General features: G+C 46.5%; 1 protein-coding gene across 1 annotated transcript in view; it reads left to right on the forward strand.

The window, feature by feature from the left end:
* The window catches only part of TG (thyroglobulin), a 276,418-nt gene that overhangs the window by 35,822 nt on the left and 220,255 nt on the right, over positions 1–20,341 (forward strand). The window contains exons 17-21 of the mRNA XM_024251255.3: positions 3,617–3,829; positions 5,115–5,269; positions 9,766–9,922; positions 11,441–11,662; positions 17,760–17,909. Coding sequence (XP_024107023.3) covers positions 3,617–3,829; positions 5,115–5,269; positions 9,766–9,922; positions 11,441–11,662; positions 17,760–17,909 — 897 coding nt within the window. The remainder of the gene's footprint in view (positions 1–3,616; positions 3,830–5,114; positions 5,270–9,765; positions 9,923–11,440; positions 11,663–17,759; positions 17,910–20,341) is intronic.

Genomic DNA, 20,341 nt, shown 5'->3' on the forward strand with positions numbered 1-20,341 from the left:
AAGGGCTTTAGAAGAAGGCAGGAGGAAGGCTCCAGAAGGTCATTTAGTGGCCTTATTGAATGAAGAAAGAAAAAAGATAAATATGTCCAAAGGAAGAGCTTTGGCCTCCTCTCCTTATGAGGGAGCAGTTCATTGGCTGAGTTGTTTTTAAGACTGGGGAGCTAACATTTGTTAAGGCTTCTTCGTGGGTTTGACGGTTGGGTAGGTGCTCACTTGCTCTTCTGATGCCACCAGCCTTTGGGATTGCGCTGGAAGTCTAGGAAGATTCCTAATTCTTGCCGGGCCTGGCAGGCCACTCCTGCCCCATGCAGGTGCAGATGGAATGGGCGGTGGTGGGAACAACCAGCATTGGCCTCTTCCGATTCCACAGCGGGGCAAGGGAGTTTGGGAAAAGCTGAGAGATTTAATATAGACAGTAATTTGGAACATTGCCCAGGTTTCCTGAGAGTCTTAAAGTGACCAGGCTCCTGGTCATGCGATCAGGAACCAACAAACACCATTCATTTAAACACAGGACAGTGGAATAGTCCTGGGGTCCTGGAGTTGAGGCCAGAGGCTGGCCATGCTCAGTGCACCAGGAGGATGGCGTTAACATGAGACGCCCAAACCTCTTTCTGCTGACTCACTGCAGACTGTGATGGAGAGGCAGGGGGCAGACAGACAGGCTTGAATGGCAGCTCCATCACTCACTTGCCAGGTGACCTTGGGCTGGTCCCCTAACCTCTCGGGATGTCAGTGTCTCAATCTGTGAAATGAGAAAGGAGAATAGTAGCTATTTGAGTCATTATTAGCACTAATTAAGACAATCTCTGTAAACGGTTGAGCACTGGAATCACTAATACACTTAATACATATTATTACTATTTTTGCCGGTATTACTTAGGGGCTGGACTTGCACAGATACCAAGTTGCCTCTCTCTGCATCCAATGTCATATTCCTGGAAAATCCTGCCTCCAGTGAGCATTAGCCTTGTAGCTCAAAGCACAACACTTCCTGGTGTTGGGCTTTGGGTGGCAAAATTAAGCCTCTAGGCTTCAGGGGCCTCATCTGCAGAACGTGGCTGATAACAGTCCAGCCCCACAGAGTTGCTGTGAAGATGGAGTCAACGCCTGGGAGGCCTTTGGGCAGTCCTGGCATACAGAAGACAGGCAGTGCTCACAAGCTCTTGTACGATGGCAGGTGGGAGTGAGCAGGTCTGGCTTCTAGTCCGATCACCAACACATGTCCCCAGGAGAGCCACTTAGCTCCTTTGAATCTCTGTTTTCTTCATCTCTAAAGTAGCAATAAGGACTCCCAGTGGTATAGTTTTGGAAGGATTTCATGAAATTAAAGATATAAAGTGTACTCTTTGGGGCTGGGCCCACTGTGGATATTCAGATAATTTTAGTTTCTGCACTTCTTCCTTCTCTCCTTAGCCACTCCTCCCTGGTGGTGGGGGCCAGCTGGGTTGTTCCATAGCCAGGGAGTCACTTCATTTCAGTGACATGGGGAATAAGGCTGTGGGAAAACCCGCTGGGGAGGGTGGGTGCCCTGGCAAGAGAAGCGTCAGTGTCCTAGGTGATGTTTGTGGCCCCAGGAGGAAAACCCCTTTCTAGCCGAATCAGATCACTCACTGGCCCACTTCCAAAAGGCAAGGGAGGGTAAAAAGCAAACAAACAAACAAACAAACAAAAAACAAACAAACAAAAAACCGGAAAAACCACAGGTGCAGACCATTCCTGTGGGATAAGAGGGGAAACCTGTATTCACTGAAATGGGAAGGATGCTTACACACTCATTGACACCCCACTTCTTACCTATGTACACACATGCATCTAGCACACTGGTGGAGGACGTGGATTCTGGGGCAAAGATAATGGGATTCAAATCCTGATTTTTCTGTTTACTAGCTGTCCCACCACAGAAGAGGCATTCACCCTCTGTGTGCCTCAGTATTGGCGTCCGTATAGGGATAAGGGGACCTGTCCCATAGGGCTGTGGGGAACATTATATGAACTGACATTACCAAAGCTCTTAATGGTATACCTGGCACATACTACATATCCCATAGTAGTTTTTAAATAAATACTCCTACTAGGAGGTAGGCATTATTGCCATCTTCACCATTTTATGGGTGAGGAAACTGTCACAGAAACACTAATTAATTTGCTTTAGGACCCTGAACTAGTGAGTATTAGGGCCAGGATTCATAGCCTGCAGGCTGGTCCAGAGCTCATAGGTGAACTCTTGCCATCCCACTTACACTTGGGACTTGGTAAAAGACAGCTCAAGAAGCCTACTGCAAATCGCTGTGCAAATTCTTGGCCAGGGACCATTGCCCTTATCACAAAAAAGCCCAGGTTTGGTTCTGGAGATCAAAATAGGTCATTCTTCCTCTTTGAAGCCCTGAATACCCTCATATTCCTTACAGATTGCAGATGTTAAGGCATATACTGGTCAAAAGACTGTGCCTGAGTCTGATAATGAACTAAATCTCTAATGGTGTGAAATTGTCACGATGTGTGTGTTTGCTCTTTAATTTACTCATTTTCCCATTTACTTAACTCATATTCATTGAGCTGTGTCTGGGGCAGCTGTGTGCCTTGGCCTGGGTGAACAGAGGAGAGGTGCCCTCTTTTTCCCTGTGGACTCAACCCAGTGGGGTGACCAGCATGCCACTGATTAGAGGTTCTAACAATTGACAAAAGGAAGGTCTGTACCCGGTGGCCTGGGAATTCAAAAAAAGGAAGACCTAAGTCTGCCTGGGAGAACCATGACAGTAGTAGAAAACAGAACGTGTTGAGTTGATATTTGAGGGTCAAAAAGGAATCTTCCAGACAGGAGCAGGCAGAAGGAAGGCTTGGAGATGTGTTCAGGGAGTAATAGATATTCCCGGAGGCATTGGGGAGCTGGAGGAGATGAGAGTGAAGAGGAAGGCAGGCTCAGCCTGCACAGGAGGGAGTTGAGAGCTGATATTCGGCTCTGGCATAATTTCTCTGCCAGCAGCGGGGACTGAGTGGGACGTATGAGCAGAAAGGCAGGAGGAGGTGAGGCCTAAATGCAGAAACCTGGCAAAGAGCATTTGCTGGCAGTTCAGGCAGAAAATGAAGGATGTCTAAATGAGGGAGGTGGCGGTGGGAACGAAGAGACATGGAGCAGGTGTGAATGGTGACCAAGACAGAGGAGATGAACCCTGCAGGAAGGCCACCTGGTGGCTGGCTTGGGACGGCTGGGTGGCTGGTGGTACTGATCCTTGTGCCTGGGGCACTGAGGCAGGGGCGGCAGATACTAAGTTCAGGCCTGGACGGTGGGCTTTGAGGTGAAGAGACCAGGTGGTAATTAATTGGCTTTAGAGATGAGAAGAAGCTCGAGTGCCTGAGCTGGACATGAAGCTACACGAGGCATTCATGCTTAGGTGTCTGTTAAAACTGAGAGCAGGTGGGCTCATCCAAGTAGAGGGCAGGGCAGAGAGGAAGGGGAGCAGGCCCAGGCCAGGCCCTGAGAGCTTGACAGATCCAGGGAAGGGAAGAGGAGGAGGGCTCAGTGTGAGTGAGAAGGAGATGCCCACAAACAGGCGTGCTCAGTCCTCCCGAGGCTGGGCAGGTGCCCACCACGGCTCCACTTTCCTTCTCCCAGGCCCGCGATGTCCGCTGCCATTCAACGTGTCGGAGGTGGTTGGTGGAACAATCCTGTGTGAGACAACCTCAGGCCCCATAGGGGCTGCCATCCAGCAGTGCCAATTGCTGTGCCGCCAGGGCTCCCGGAGCGTGTTTCCACCGGGGCCATTGATATGTAGCCTGGAGAGCGGACGCTGGGAGTCACAGCCGCCTCAGCCCCGGGCCTGCCAACGTGAGTGGCCTCAGAGCATCTATCCTGTACCCTGCTCCCTCTCAGGGCTAGGGCTGGGACCGAGATGTGGAGGTGTGGCTGCTCCATTTCCCCACCCAAATGTAGCATGTTCACGGTACACCAGGTGGCACCAAGAGATGAGAGAGAGTCCCGTGGAGCATTTTCTTCTAGAAGGAGCAGATGTCCTTCACAGACCCCTGGAGTTAGGCTTTCTTTGTCCCTTCTCTGGAACCATCTACTCCTTGAGAGAATTGCCATCCTTACAACTTTCTTGGGATGTCTTGGATTCAGGAAAAATACTGGGCAGGTCAGTGCTCCAACAGCTGGATAGGTGGCTCACATGCTCAGCAGCATGTCAGAGCTGCTCTCCTGGTCTCTGAGTGACCCTGCCCCTTCAGCCTCTCTCCAAGACCACCTGGACTTCCAGGGCTAATGCCTGGCTTAGCAGGAGGCCCTGGACTCTGCTCCAGGTAGGGCATCAGTCCTGATTGCTGGAACTTGTGTAAGTTTCGGCCCTCTTTCCCAGTGCTCTGACCAGAGCTCCTTTTGCCTTGTCACACACTGAACCCACTCTGGGACCTGGCACTTGGTCCACCCAGTGCAGTGGGAAGGGCATCTGGGAGAGAGACCAAGATCCTGGGACTGTCACAAGGCTCTGGGTGGATGCCAGAGTGTCAAGGAGAGCATTTGTTGCAAAGCACTCTGGGTTATAGAGGGTCCCCATCCAGAAAATTCAAAATGTGATTTGAATAAATAATGGCCTGTCACTTTGACTATGCTGAAATCAAGACCAGGATGGTCACAACTGACCCTAGAGCAAAGGACTTTGGGGAAAAGAGGCACAAATCTTGAGCTCCTGAAGTTGAATACAGGCTGCTGTGCATGATTGTTCAGGTTGTGCACTGAACAACCTTAGAGAATACCATTCATTCCCATCATCTGTGATGTCTATTCTTAACCTGAAAAACCATACAGAGTGGCCCTGTCTGTATGCAAGATGTCATAGAAGATTCTCCAAGGAGAATGTCCAGGACCCCAAAATGTAAAGCACCCTGGTTTGGAGGATGAGGCAGGACTGAGCTTTCTGTGAGGATGCTCAGTAATTTCAGAGACAAGCTGTTATGCTGGAAAGTACTTAGACTCAGAATGACAATGCAAAATGGCAGTGCTTGTGTGTTTCGAGCTAAATGAGGAAGGGTTATTTTTGCAGAGGAAATGCCAGACAAATAAAATAACTCCACAGGCCCGTTGCCTCTGTCTGCTGACCTCTGGTGCTTGCCTGCAGGGCCCCAGCTGTGGCAGACCATCCAGACCCAAGGGCACTTTCAGCTCCAGCTCCCGCCGGGCAAGATGTGCAGTGCTGACTACGCAGGTTTGCTGCAGACTTTCCAGGTTTTCATATTGGATGAGCTGACGGCCCGCGGCTTCTGCCAGATCCAGGTACGTGCCTGGCCTTCCCCACAGTGAGGGCTTGGACTGAACTCAAGGTTACTGTGTCAGAAAACCTGAGGGTTCACATTAACCTGAGGGTTTGAGTTCAACCCTCACTATTTTATCAATGTGCAAAAAAAAAAAAAAAAAAAAAAAAAAACCCGGAAATGGGAAGTAGTTTGGCCAAGGTTAATTACATAGCAGCAGAGGCAGAATCCATACCCATCTCATCATTGGCCATTCTTTCTACATAAAGATGTCAAACAGTTACTGAGCACTTAATATGGGCATCCTTTGGTATAAATTAGCTAATGCAATCCTCATAGGGACTTTATTATTATTGCTATTGTGCATATGAGGAAAATGAAGACCGGAGAGCTGAAAGACTTGTTCCAGAGTCATACAACCAGGAGAAGGTAGGGCCAGGCTGGCTGACTGGATCACAGAGCTGCGATCACCTTTTAGCACCTCCACCACCCATAGAGAAAGAGCTTGGGAACATGGGGCAGGAAGGCTAAAACCTCACAATGTACTCTGCACACCACAGTGTTAGATGTGTTTCTTAACAAAACCGAGAGGAGGCATTATGGATCCTCCCCAGAAGAAGAATATTGCATGCCACCTGGAAAGGCATCCTACCATATAAAATAGAGTTTTTCAGCTGTGTAATATATAAGGGCTTTGGTTATTTGAAGTCACAAGTGTTTAAAGAAGGAGTCTTTAAAGGTTGCTCAGTTAAATAAATCATTTTTTCTGCTCAAAGTTTGCTAAAGCATCAGAGCAACTCATTTTTGGGACCTCATGTTAAGAATTTTGGAGAACATTAGGGTTGAGTATCATGTAAATTATTTAAAAAAATAAAAAAAGAATTTTGGAGAACACACTTTTTATAAAACAATACACAGAGATTACTGATGTTAAAACAGAGGCATGAATAGACTTTGTCCTTTTATTCAAGGAAATACACTCACAACAGTGTCAGTGATACCTATTAATTATTGGGTGTCGTATATGTGACGCCATGCTAGAAGCTCTACATTCCTTACCTGTAATCATCACAGCACCCTGCTTGGTGGGTATCAGTAGCCTTCAATTTACAAGTGAATTAACTAAAGACATAGGTGAGTTAGTTGTCCAAGATTTCTCATCCCTTAATAAGTCCAGGTCTATCTAGACCAAATTAATTCATTCATTTATTCATTCACTCATTCACTCATTCTTACATTTAACAAATATTTGAGTGTCTATTACAGTCTAGGCACGTATTTAGGCACTGAGGATTATTGAAGGTAAATAAAGCCAATACTAGTTAAAGTGGTCAGGACAGATTTTAATCAGGAATATATTATTGCAGTGGGGAAAAGAGTTCATCATGAACTGAACTCAACTTCAGTTTGTGCAGAGGTGACTGGGCATTTTAAAAGGAGAGTGAGGGAATGGGGGTGGTAAACAGGGGTTCAGTAGCATCAGGAAAGCAAAAAATTAAAAAAAAAAACAGGAAAGGGAGTTAGTCCATGTAAAACCCATCCGGGTTTGCTAACCGGTGCTATTGCAGCCTCCCACAGAGGCTGGAGACAGGGGCCCCATCTTCAGGTGTTTGCTGGAACTAACAGTGAATTCTCTTGGCAGCCTTGAGTTTTCTAGACAGGCACTTTAGGGGCTAGGGTCTTCCCAGGGGTCTGGCCTTGAGCTGTTAGAAACAATGTTAGTGCCTGTTCAAGTCTTTTGAGGTCAAGGCTGAGGTCTAGTAAGAGGGCTCAGAGGAGCCTGGCTAGAGTTTGGTTCATGACAGAGTCTTCAGGATGCAGCAGTTAACGAGATCGCCTCTTTGCTCTTTGGGGAGATGACACTAAACAAGTACCTGTCAGGTAAAGGTAAGAGCTAAGAGGGGAAATAAAGCAGGTCAGGCCTTGCTTGAGAGGGAAGATGGTGAGATGAGAAGGGTTTTACATAGAAAGCTCAGGGAGAGGCCTCCAAGAGGTGCTATTGGAAGGGACGGGAGTGAGGTAAGGCTGAGGGCCTGTAAGTTCTGGGGGAGAGGAACCCCTGCAGAGGAAATAGAAGGTCAGAGTTTCTGTGATGGGCACATACTTAGTGTGAGCCATAAAATTGAGGGAACCAGTATGAGTGAGCAGAGCAAAAGAGAGAACTGCAAATTGGGGTGTGCATGTTGAAAATGGCTCAAGGCCTTGTTGGCTGTGGCTAGGATGGTGGGTTTTATTCTGCATGTGATGGGACCTCACTGAAGTTGAAAAAGTGACAGGATGATGGGAGTTTTACAGTTTTCTCCAGCTGCTATGTAGAGGGTAGGCTTTGAGGGGTTCAAGGTAGGAGCAGGGGTCCTCACTGCAGCCTAGGGCCAGGCGGCAGTGCAGAACATGAGAAGCAGCAGGAATCTTTACATATTGGGACCACAGAGCCTACAAAACTGTGTAGTAGTTGATGTGTCGTGGGAAGATGGAAGTGTTGAGGATGACTAAGGTTTTGGATGCAGGGAATGGCTGAAGACATGTGTTTCAAACATGGGGAAATTAAATCCCATGCAGAAAGGAGTAAAATGTTCTGGAATCCAGGGGACTAGAGAGCTGAGGACCATGCTGAAGACAGAGATAGGGTCAGGAGGAAGCTGGGCAGGGACCTAGTCCTAATGGCTTCCTAAACAAGGTGTCAGGGTATGGCCATGAGACAGAGAGCTTCTAAGGTCAGAGCTTCTAAGAAGGGAGTCTTATTCTTCAGAAGGAGGAGATGATACATAGACTTTCAAGTCAGTTGGATCTGGCTCCAAACCTTGGCTCCAGCACTCCTACCAGTGTGACCTGGGCCTTTCCCAGGCTTGGTAAGCTTCAATCATCTGTGAAATGGGGTTAGGAGAACCCATCTTGGAGGGTCAGGTTAAGTGAGATAACATACAGATCCAAAGCTTTTTCTCTTTACCCTCTGCTGAGAGCTAAGGAGGTTCTGGGGTTAGTGGAGTTCTGAATCCCGGCTCTACCACCTACTGGCTGTGGGATCCTAGACAGTTTCTCAGCCTCTCAGAGGCAAATTCTCCATTTGTAATGGGGGTAATGCGAGTCCCAACTCCATAGACTTGTTTTGGAGATTAAACTAGCTAATATGTTTAAAGCACTTCACACAGGGCCTGATGAATAACACATGTTCAAAAATCGTGCCACAGTGTCTTCTGAGAATACTAAGCCCCTGGCACACAGCAGGATCTCATTAAATGACAACTATATGGACACCCACATCCACGTTCTCACCTTCACCAGGGGTGTGGCACTGGGTATGGCACGTAGTAAGGTCTGGGTGCCAGGGCCATTGGGATGGATGGCATGCTGACATTCAGGCTTCATATGCATTGGACCCCTGGGGCCGGCTTTCAGGGTACTGTCTGCATTCTGAAGAAGGTAGTTGAGGCCCTTTGTGGTGAAGGCTGAGGGCCAGGGCCACATCAACTCTGAATTACTCATTGGTGACAGAGTTCACTTTCCTTCTAGAACCCTCCATTCACTCTCTAGGCACCCAAGCTTTTGAAAAACTGACTTCCCGTTGGGCTTTATATAAACTCTCTTGGAACGTTACCTTTTGCCATCATCTGAATGCTTGTGTCCCCCCAAAATTCATATCCAAACCGTAATCCCCAACATGATAGTATCAGGGGACTTTGTGTTAGGTCATGAGGGTGCAGCCCTCATGAATGGGGTTAGTGTCCTTATAAAAGAGGCCCCAGAGAGATCCTTGCCCCTTCCACCATGGACACAGTGAGAAGACAGACATTTATGAAGAGAACCTTCACCATGCATGGCGGGCATCTTGATCTTGGATTTCCCAGCCTCCAGAACTATGAGAAATGAAGTTCTGTTGTTTATAAGACACACAGTCTGTGGTTATTTCATAATATTCATCCAAATGAGCTAAGACACCCTTTGAAAGGGGCTGATATGAAGAGGGAGAGATGAAGCTTGTGTTCAACCCTGGACCAAAGCCTGGCACCATCCTTGGGCTAACAGGCCTCACAACCGTCTCTTTCTCCCCAACCCTGAGGAGCCTGCAGTACATCACTCACAGAAATTCAGTGGGCACAACTCAGCCATACTTAGGCTGGGAGGAGAGACCAGGCTGCATAGCCAACGTTGAGGAGCTGATGGATGCTATAGGGATTCGGAGATGTCCTGCTGAATACATGTATGGTGAAGACATTTGCAGAGTTGGCTAAAGTTGTTTCACCAGTGAAATATGGTGACTGGGCTTTTGAAGCATGGAGCCCTGCTCTTCCTCCACTTATACTTCTGTACACCACGTGACCAGGGCAGGTTATTTAACTTCTCTGAACCCTGTTTTCCTCACGTGTGGAAAAGGGGGTCACTATTCCTTGACCCCCTGAAGTAGGGTTGGTGGAGGATTGAAGGGAATAACATAAGCCAAGTTCTGGTTCCTGGTATGGACCCAACAAAACTAGATTTCTACTCTGTGTTCTTGAGCTGAAAGTGTCTGTCTTCTTGTAGGTGAAGACTTTTGGCACCCCGGTTTCCATTCCTGTCTGCAACAACTCCTCTGTGCAGGTGGGTTGTCTGTCCAGGGAGCGTTTGGGAGTGAATGTTACATGGAAATCACGGCTTGAGGACATCCCAGTGGCTTCTCTTCCTGACTTACATGACATTGGTATGTTTTTCTGTGGTAGTACCTAGAATAAGCTATGCAGCCTCTCTGAGTCTCAGTTTTCTCATCTGCCAAATGGAGCTAGTGAAGAAGCCCATGATGTCTTCTTATGAAGATTATGGGGAGAGTTAATTATTTTAAAATATATAATAATCAATAGACTTCTTGCCAATCATTTACTAGAGTTAAATAATGTCAGCAAAGAGCCTGGTTCTGTGTCGTGAACATCTGCTAATACTTCTCTTGACTTTCTGCATGCAGAGAGGTGAAACAGAATGTGTGAAGAGAACAGCAGGGTGGGCTGGGGAAGTCTTTATTAGTTTTTAACTTGTGTCTCATCCACTTCCAATTGTAAAACGTTTCAGACCACTTACACCATTTAAAACAGGGCAGTCGTGATATGGATGAGTCAACAGAGGAGAGAGAGAAGAAGAATGGATTTTATGATACCTACTGTGGGCATGTGCCATGTTCAGCTCTGAGCTTTCTGGTAGGGTAGGAAAGAGCCCGTACATTTCTGACCAGAGAATGAGAGGCAACTCCATTCTCTCTTCCACCATCCAGTGGCCAAACATCCGGGGCAGGATTGGCTGGAGTTTGTCCTCTGTTCTATGGGGAAGAACTTCTGGAAAACATTGCCGGGAAGGAGACTGCATCTCTGTCATTCACTAGTTCTCAGGATAATAATCCTCTAAATAATAATTCAGAAGAATTATGAATTCTCCAGGAGCCCCAGCATTGTGGATTAGGGGTCCCCTTCCATCTTTCTCCAAAGAGAGCCTGGATAATGTGAGTATGTTTGGAGCTGTAAAAACATGAGATGTTTATTGCTTGTTTCAATGGTGAGGCAGTGAGACTGTGATTGGAGACCATGGGCTGGCTCTACAGTAGCCTGTTACAGCCGAAATGTTTGCTGTGTGCAGGGATCTGCCCCAGCTCCTGGCACGGCGCTCGCCTGCTTTCTTCCTAGGAACTACTTATCATTTGACAACTGGAGGCCTCTCGGTGTTTAGCTAAACACTGAGGCAGAAGGCCCTGTTGCCTCTTCAAGTCCTTGCTTTCTTTTTGAGTGGTCACTTCACACACATTCTCTCCTAGGACCCTCACCAACTGCAAAGAGAGCCATTCCCAAGCCGTTTTTCAGATGAGAAAACTGAGGCTCACAGGTGTTCAGTGCCTCATTGAGGGTTGAGGTGGATGAGTATCTGAATCTTGAACCTTAGACTAGTGACTGAAGACCTGATCTCCTATGTTAATATGGGTTGCACTGGTGCCACAGAAATGGCAAGAGCCAGGAAATCTGGGTTGGAGTCCCTACTTGTGCTTCTGATTCCTGGGTGACCTTGAGCCAGTCCATCCCCTTCTCCAGGCCTCAGTTCCTCCCTCTGTAAAATGAGACGCCACATGATGCCTATGTCTCATTCCAGCCTGGATATTCTAGGCATCTCTGCCCTGCTTGATCCTCCCTGGCCCTAGCAGAGTACAGTGGGGGTGACCTCTACCTTATCCTGTGTCTTACAGAGAGAGCCTTGGTGGGCAAGGATCTCCTTGGGCGCTTCACAGATCTGATCCAGAGTGGCTCATTCCAGCTTCATCTGGATTCCAAGACGTTCCCAGCGGACACCACCATCCGCTTCCTCCAAGGGGACCACTTTGGCACCTCTCCCAGGACATGGTTTGGGTGCTCAGAAGGATTCTACCAAGTCTTGACAAGTGAGGCCAGTCAGGATGGACTGGGATGCGGTAGGTCCACTCTCTCCCTGGATATCTCCTGTGGAGCTGTGTGAGGCTTTAGGAAAGGCCACCTCAGCACTGGAGAGAGGCTACTCTGGACATCCAGGGCTGAGAATCATCCATTTAGTTGATGAGCAAAAGTTTTCAATCATCTACTGTGCATGGGTGTATAGTCTCCATCTGCTAGGTGGCATGGCAGAAGGAAGAGCCCCATATTTGCAGTGATTCTTTCTGTTAGTTATTGATACGCTTGGACCCTGGGCCTGGGCTGCCCCGTCATTGTGATGAAGGCTAACATCCATTTGTATCCTGGGCGCACATTTCTCAGTCTGGTTGTGGCAATGTTACTCACCACAATTTCCAAATGGTCGTTCATCAGCCCAGGGCTTTAAAACTCAGGGAAATGGTTCCTGACTGAGGTTCACTTGGGTTGCTCTTGCCTCGCCTGTGAATAGTTTGGGGGCCATTTTTAACGGGAAAGTGATGCAGATTCCTTTAATGGAAGTTGCATTAGTTTCCTGTTGCTACCATAGTAAATGACCAAAAATTTTGTGGCAGAAAACAATACAGATGTATTATCTTACATTTCTATAGGTTTGGATTACAATGCGGGCATCACTGGGCTAAAACCAAGCTGTTGGCAGGGCCTGCACCCCTCCCGGAGGCCCCTGGGGAAATCTGTTTCCTCATCTTTTCCACTTTCTTGAGGTTGTCCACATTTCTTGGCTGGTGGCTTCCTTTCTTGCTCACCAAACCAGCAACATTTCAGCTCTCTGACCCCCCTTCCCTGGTCGCATCTCCTCTGACTCTCTTTCACCTCCAAGGACCTTAGAACTACACACAGCTGCATGATTCAGGATACTCCCTTATTTTGAGGTCAGCCAATTAGCGACCTTAATTCCATCTGCACTGGTAATTTCCCTTTGCCATGTAACCTAACATATTCACAGATTCTGAGGACTGGGACATGGATATCTTTGGGGGGACCTTTGTCATGTCTACCATTGAAGATTCAAAGGTCTCTTGATGAGAAGCCTTCCTCCTGTGTGGGATGAGATAGAAAGACATTTTTATGGAGCTAAAGAAAGAGAAGATGTTTCTCAGTTATTTTTTTCAATTATTTATGTTGGTCGCAACATAAAAGCCAAATGGCCTTTCCTTTTCTGAAATCTATGCCAAATTGTAAACTCCACATTGGATTTAAGATGCAGCTAAATCCTAACACAGAAAACAGAAAGACAACCACTTCCCACTAGCATTTATGGAGAATTCTGCAGTTCGAGTGCACCTGCACAAACACTTAACTCTCACAATAGCCCCTGGTGGCAGGTCCTTTCCTCATTTGACAAAGAAGCTGGGGTTCAGATTAAATGAGATTGGGCACCTGTCGTGCCTGGGATGGGGCTGACACAGAGGAGGGACTCTAGCTCACCTAACTGTTTAATAGAGGGCGAGTAAGCCCAGGTCCTCTGGGACCAGAGCCTGTGATCTTTCTTTCCATTCCATCAGAGCTGCCCAAACCAAGGGGACAAGAAACAGAAGCAGGAGTGGATGGTGCCACCCCAGGGTGGGTGAAATAGGGTTGCAGAGAGGGAGAGTCACATAGAGAGCACCTGCCCCATGTTCACAGACTTTATTGTGAAGAGCCCTTGGCTTCAACGCCAGATGCTGAACTAGCAGGGGTGTACTTGTGTGTGTGGTGTGTATGAGTGTGTGAGTGTGTATGTGTATTGGTGTATGTATGTGTGTGGTGTGTATATATGTGTCTGATGTACATATGCATATGTGTGAGTGTGTTTGTGTTTTTGTATGCATGTGTATGATGTGTCTATGTGTGTATGCACATGTGTATGTTGTGTGTGTGCGTGTTGGCAGCAGGGGCCACAGGAGCCTGCTTTTCATAGCTGCCCCAGGTGATGTACCACGTGGGTCTGGAAGCAGCCCCAGGAGTTTCCTTGTCCTCAGGGGTGCCCTCTGCAGCCAGAGAAGGAGGTAAAGGGAAGGCAGAGAACCTGTGTTGACTCTGTGCCTTCAAGGAAGTTCTATCTCCTCTGAGTGTCTTCCTTTCCATCCCCCACAACACACAGGTAAAATAAAGGGGCTGGCCAAGAAACTTGGTTTCAAGATTCCTTCTAGGAAGCTCAATTATTAGTTCCTGTCAACAAGAATGATGGGAGGGGCCGCTCAGCTCAACTTTGCCTGAAGAGGAAAGAGTAGGGCCTGGGAATCAGCAGCTGGTGTCAGGGCACGGGGCTTCCGAGGGACCCTGTGGGAGCCACAGGATGGGACGCAGGGAAGAGACTGCATGGGAGACCTTGCCCAGGGCACACCTGGGCTGAAACAGGACTCAGCAAACCTTTCCTGTAAAGGGCCAGATGGCAATGTTTTAGGCATTGGGGGCCATACGGTCTCTGTCTCAGTGACTCAACTCAGCCATTGTGGGGAGAAACATATGGCTGTGTTCTAATAAAACTTTATTTACCAAGACAGAAGATGAGCTGAATTTGGCTCATGGGCTGTGGTTTGCCAGTCTTGCTCTAGATAAACCTACACTCTATCTTCCAGCTGCTGCAGCCTTTAGCTGACTCACAAAGACTTGTCAATCACACCACATAGCCCCATCCTCTTACTCCAAAGGGTTGGAAAGATCCAGAATGGAAGTCTCAAAAGCAGTAACAAAAGCCCTGAATTTTCTTCAGCATCAGTTCTAGTACCTGTCCCTTACTGAGTTTTTGATATTTGTGTGGCCTTACTAACATTTTACTGTCCAGAGACTCAGGTGTTATTAATTCTGTCTAATGGACGAGGAACCGAGGGGCCTATAGTGCTATACAACTTCAGGAAACTGCTCTGTGAAGTCAGGTGGACCCGGGTTCGAGTCCTAGCTCCAACACTTTCTCATTGTGGATCCTGAAGAAAGTCCATTATTCTCACTAGACATCTTCTGAAAAATTGGGATAATAATACTTATTGCATGGGGTAATACCTATTGTTGTTTAGATAGCATGAAATAATGCAGAGCACAGCACTTAATAAACTGTTGGCAAATGGTTTGTTGTGAAAATTGGCAGTGCTGAGATCTAAATCCAACTCTGTCTGCCTCCAAGTTCTTTGTTCTGTCCTCTGCATCACACGTCTCCCTTCTCAACAAGGAGGTTCTTGGTGAAATCACACCCTCTCATTCTTGTATCTATTCTTATTGGCACTTTTCTCTTGAAAACATATCTGGGACACAGCCTTGATGTTACAAGGCAGAGCACTGTCCTGTGGCAATAAAGCAGGATTCTCTGTGTCATCCTGGAGGAGGGCTAATCAGGATGGCCCCCTCGGAGGGCAGTGACTCAGAGGTCCTGTAGGAAAGTCTATCGCTCATGACTCATGTAGGCACAGCAGCCTTGATCCAGGGAATTGGTGATGGCCAGGGAGCAGAGACCTTATTTGCAGCCCTGATGGAGTCAGTTTTGTTCACCCTCTTGCCTCAAGGCCAGCCATATGGCTTCTCCTTGAAATTACCTGCTGGCAGCCTTCATAGCAGATTAGTTTATGAAGGAGAATAACTGAGAAATTGTCTATGTTTTTCATATTCCTTTCTAGATGATACTAGCTTTCACTCATTCACTATAATTTCTTCTAATAGAGCTGGTTCCCTATGGATTTTTTTTTTCCTGAACCAATTATGCCTGCCTGCCTGCCTACCTTCCTTCCTTCCTTTCTTCTTTCCTTCCTTCCTTCCCTCTTTCCCTCCCTCTCTCCCTCCCTCCCTCCTTCCTTCCTTCCTTCCTTCCTTCCTTCGTTCCCTTACTTCCTTTTTTACTTCTTTCCTGTCATCCATCCAGACTTTCAAAATATTATATGCCATCTTACACACTAAGGGAGGCAAAAAACAAAGCTCCACTCTCAAGGCACTCACAGCCTGGCTGGGGAGAGGTCAGTGAGTATTCAGCTGGATCATCCTGTGAAGAAGCCTGTTACATCACAGCCAGGGTGGTCAGGGCAGGTGTGCTGGGATAGGAAATGCTGGCAGAAATCTTGAAAGCTGAGGAGGAATCATTGCTCAGACAAGAGCAGACAGAAGGTAGTGCATGTTTGTGCACGTATATGTGTGTGTGTGTGTGTGTGTGTGTGTGTGTATACCTGTGCTGAGGGTGCTAAAGTGAAGAAGAACATTCCAGAAAATTGGTATAAATGCAGGGAGTCAAGAAGTTGCTGACTCTTTGGAAACAGTGCTCATAATTTGTACAGCTGGGGAATGGGGTGTGTGGGGAACGTGACAGGAGGTGGGGCCAGAGAGACAGGGACAGGCTAGGAGAGGCCTCGGAGCACAGCAAGGGGAGTGGGCTGGAGATGGGATCATGGAAGGACTTTAAGCTGGAGAAAGAGAGGACCAGGTGTGGGTTTGAGCCACCTTCCGAAGGGTTGAAGGACATTTACGGTTCCTCACAGATGTCTTTCTTCAGCAGAAATGCAGCTGTCACTGTTGGGGGGGTTTGTGGACAAGGGTTGGCAGGAGGGGTGGCCTGGCCCTAAAGCTCTGTGAGACTCTCAAACTCAAATAGGTTTAACTGTCTTATTTTATTAGGCTGGTGCAAAAGTAATTACGGTTTTTGCAATTTTTTTTTTTTTTTTTTTTTTAATTGCAAAAACCACAATTACTTTTGCACCAGCTTAATATGAAGGAGGGGTCTGAGGCTAAAGGATTTTCCAGTGATTTCGAGGGATTTAACTGAGGGTCAGCACCTATTGGTGGCAGTGGACCCAATGGTCTTGAGAGAGCCCCTTCTCCCGAGGGAAGGTTGACAGTAAGGCAGCCGTGGTCTCATTCTGACTTAGAAACATGCTCTTTTGGGTGGAAAAGACTTGACGTCAGAGACGGAGAGAACCGGTGGGAGGAAACAGCGTGTGCATTCCCTGAGCGCAGACAAGAGTCTGGGACCTGTGGGGTTTGCAGCGGAAGTAAAGTTCTAGCTCTCTCATTTCTGCTAGTTGCCCGCACCTAGGCTTTTGGAGGCTGGGCAATGCAGGCTGGCCGAAAGGCTTTTGTTTTCCTTCAGCGGTGAATTTGGAGGCCACTTGAAAAAAGGCCACAGTTCTGGGGTTGAAATGCTAGAGATAATCATCACCAACTTGACTCATAGAAGTAACGAAACTCCACTCTCGGAGGGAGGATATTAATTGCTCTGGGCAGACCAAAAAACACACTGTTCAGTTTCCAAGATGTGGCTCGAGTTTCTAATTTACTCAGAAATGCCAACTACACACGTAGACCAGAGATAGTAGTTGTTAAATCAACATTGGCTCCATCTCAGCACGTCCCACTCATTGGTACTGACTTCTCTGCCAGAGGGAGGTGGCTGGATTGGTGGAAGGAACAAAGACTTTGGTTTGGAGATGAATGAATGGGGCTCAAATCTCACCTCTGACACCTCACTGCTTGGCCAACCCTAACCTTGAACCTCAGTTCTCTCTACTCTTATATGGAGATGATAACTCCCTCATAGGGTTGTAAGAAAAACAGATTAAAATATCTGCACTGTGCTTGGCATATTCTATAATTTAATTTCCCACTGCCCTTTGCTGAAAAGCATACAAGGAAGTCATGCATGGATGTCTGAGGCTCAGCTTTCTCAACTGTGAAATGGCGATAAAATACAGACTTTCCATGGGAGTGATGTATTAACATATGTAACAGGGCGATAGACTAAGGGCTGCCAGTAGTGAGCGGGATTTTAGCTTCCACCTTTTGCTGGGTAAAAGCTCACTTATTCTGGAAGTTATTTGGCAGACTCTCAAGAACACAACTCTGAACCAAGAAACAAAGTAAAACAACCCCCGTCTTTATTTTACCCATATTTGAAATCCCTGTCTGACCCTCTCATCTCCTACAAGCATGTCACTTCCTGGACAGCAGGAAGCTCGCCTGACTTCTTCACAGCTGCTTCCCTGCTTCTTAGAGTCTGACACACAGTAGGTTCTCAGTGGACATTTGTTAAATGAATGAGCTCTTGAACTGGTTTGAGGATTTTCTTTACCCTGTGTGTTCTGGGATTGTAACTGTGAAGCATGTGTCTTGATTTTTAACATCATTTCTCTGTTTGTTTTTTTCTAGTTAAGTGTCCTGAAGGAAGCTATTCCGAAGATAAGGAATGCATTCCTTGTCCTGTTGGATTCTACCAAGAACAGGCAGGGAGCTTGGCCTGTGTCCCATGTCCTGTGGGCAGAATGACCATTTCTGCCGGAGCTTTCAGCCAGACTCACTGTAAGTTCTGTGGGGTGCTTCTTTGAAAGAGAAGCCCTGCAATGAAATGGAACACAACAGGGTTTCCCAATCTCTGCACTATTGACATTTTGGGACAGATAATTCTTTGTGCAGGGTTGGCCTGTGCTTGGTAGGCTATTTAGTAGCATCATTAGCTCTCAGATGCCAGTAGCACCCCTCCCTAAGTTGTGACAGCCAAACATGTCTCCAGACATTGCCAAATGTCTCTTGGGTGGAAATGGCAGGGAGAGCAAAATTGCCTACCTGTGAGAACTATTGGGTACACAACATAATAATCAAAGGGGCTGCCATCTTTGAATACTTACCCACTGCCAGGCTCTGGGCCAGGCATTTTACCTGTGTTGCCTCATTCAATGCTCCCAATACCTCTTCCAATATTAGTAGCCCAACTTTTACAGATAAGAAAGCTAAGACTCCAAGAAAAGAAAGTTAGTCAAAGTCACTCAGCTAATGGATGATGTAACTGGTCTTTGATCTTGGTTTTATCTAGTTCTGAAACTTCTGATTTTTGTAAGTCAACCTTATCAGATTGAAAAATGGAAGATATTTTCCACCTATAGTCATTACTGCTATGTAGCTCATCTTCCTTTTCTGCTGCATGAATTTGCCAGGACTGTATGTACGTGTGGCCTTCCTATATGTCACGTGATTTCACTCGACCTACTTACTTAATAGTCCTCTGGGTATCGTTGGGTTTTTTTCCTAGCAAGGACCCCTAACTTGCCTTGTTGTGCATCTCTTCTTGTTAGTCTGAAACTGTGTCAATGTGAAGGAAACTGTTGTGCTTACAATCTAAATAATTTCTAGAATTTTTAAAACAAGTCATCAGAAAAGATCAAGATACTTTCTTTGCTCAGGGAAGTTTCCTGGTCAGGAAAGCAGTAATAATAGAACAGTAATTCTGATAAAATAAAAGTAAAAGGAATTTTATAGGCTGAGAGTCTGGCATTCTTCCTGGAGAATAAACTCTTCACTGGGAAAATAGAGTGTCCTTGACATCTGGGCATCACCCTCAGTTTGTACACAGTGACTTGAGTACTTGTAGTTTGAGATGACTTGAAGTGCTATCAAAATACCAGAGAAGCACTTTCTTAAAAGAAGATTAATGTAGTGTGCTGAGCCTTGTTTAAGGAGGGGATATGACAGAAATGGCAGGGAATAGAGGACACAGGTTGAGGCTTGCACCAGCCAGACCAGGTTTGATCGCCACTCTCCCTTCTTACTGGCACCTGGACCAAGCTACCTTCCTCTTCTGAATGTCAACTCCCTCATGTATCAGATGGAGCCAATGATAACTCACTCACAGGGTGGTAATAAAGGATGTCTTAGGTCAGGCTGCTATTGCAAATTACCATACACTGGGTTGCCTAAACAACACATTTATTTCACACAGTTCTACAGGCTGGAAGTCTGAGGTCAGGGTGCCCATATGATTGGGTTCTTGTTGAAGGCTCTCTTCCTGTTTATGTCCTCACATGGCTTTTGCTTAGTACATACACAGAGAAAGAGAAAGAAAAATCTCCTGTCCTTCTCTTTCTAAGGGCATTAACCACATCACGGGGGCTGCACCCTCATGGCCTCAGCTAAACCTAGTTACTTTCCAAAGGCCTCACCTCCAAATACCATCACACAGGGGATTAGAGCTTCCATATATAAATTTGGTAGGGGAGGGACATAAACAATCAGTCTGTAGCAAAGTGGAATCAAAATGTTTAGCATAAACAATAAGCATTTATTCCCCACCCATTTTGGGGGTGAGCATTGATTGCATTTTCATGCAGTAGTAGAGAGCTGTATTGAATCATTGTTGCCATTATCCCAAACATCCTCCCTGAGCAGTGAAACAGATTTTAGTGAATGGTTCTCTAGGATCAAGGTTGGAGTCTGTGCTAAGGATCTGTTCATACCTAAGAAACTTCTCTATGACTCATTAACTCGCATTGAATTACCAGGCCTGTGTTCTTAGATGGAATTGTACTGAAGAGAAGCACAGGGCAGAAGAGTCTGCCAAGTTTTAAATAATGCCAGATTACAATATTTCTTTGATTTCCTTTTGGTGTTAGGTTAGCTTTTAGAATCCCAACTCCTCTACATAGTTCAGGTCTCTATTATTGATCTTACTTATACTTTTCTCCTACATTTTGTAACTTAGCTGGTTCACTGGACCATGTTTGAGGTTCTGCTGATAACTCTTCAGCAGAAGTAGCTCTTCATTTACTTGTTTGTTTGTTTATTGATGTATTAGCTCATGTATAGCATGCATGACATGCAAAGTATTCTATTTAAAAATGGCCTTTGTAACCTCCCACAAAAAAGCTCTTATTAATCAATGGTGAATCACATAACCAATAGTCTGGAAATATAGAAACTCAGATGTTATGAAATCTCTGGGCGGCCATAAAATATTATCT

The sequence above is a fragment of the Pongo abelii genome, chromosome 7, assembly GCF_028885655.2.
Source record: "Pongo abelii isolate AG06213 chromosome 7, NHGRI_mPonAbe1-v2.0_pri, whole genome shotgun sequence".
NCBI lineage: Eukaryota > Metazoa > Chordata > Mammalia > Primates > Hominidae > Pongo > Pongo abelii.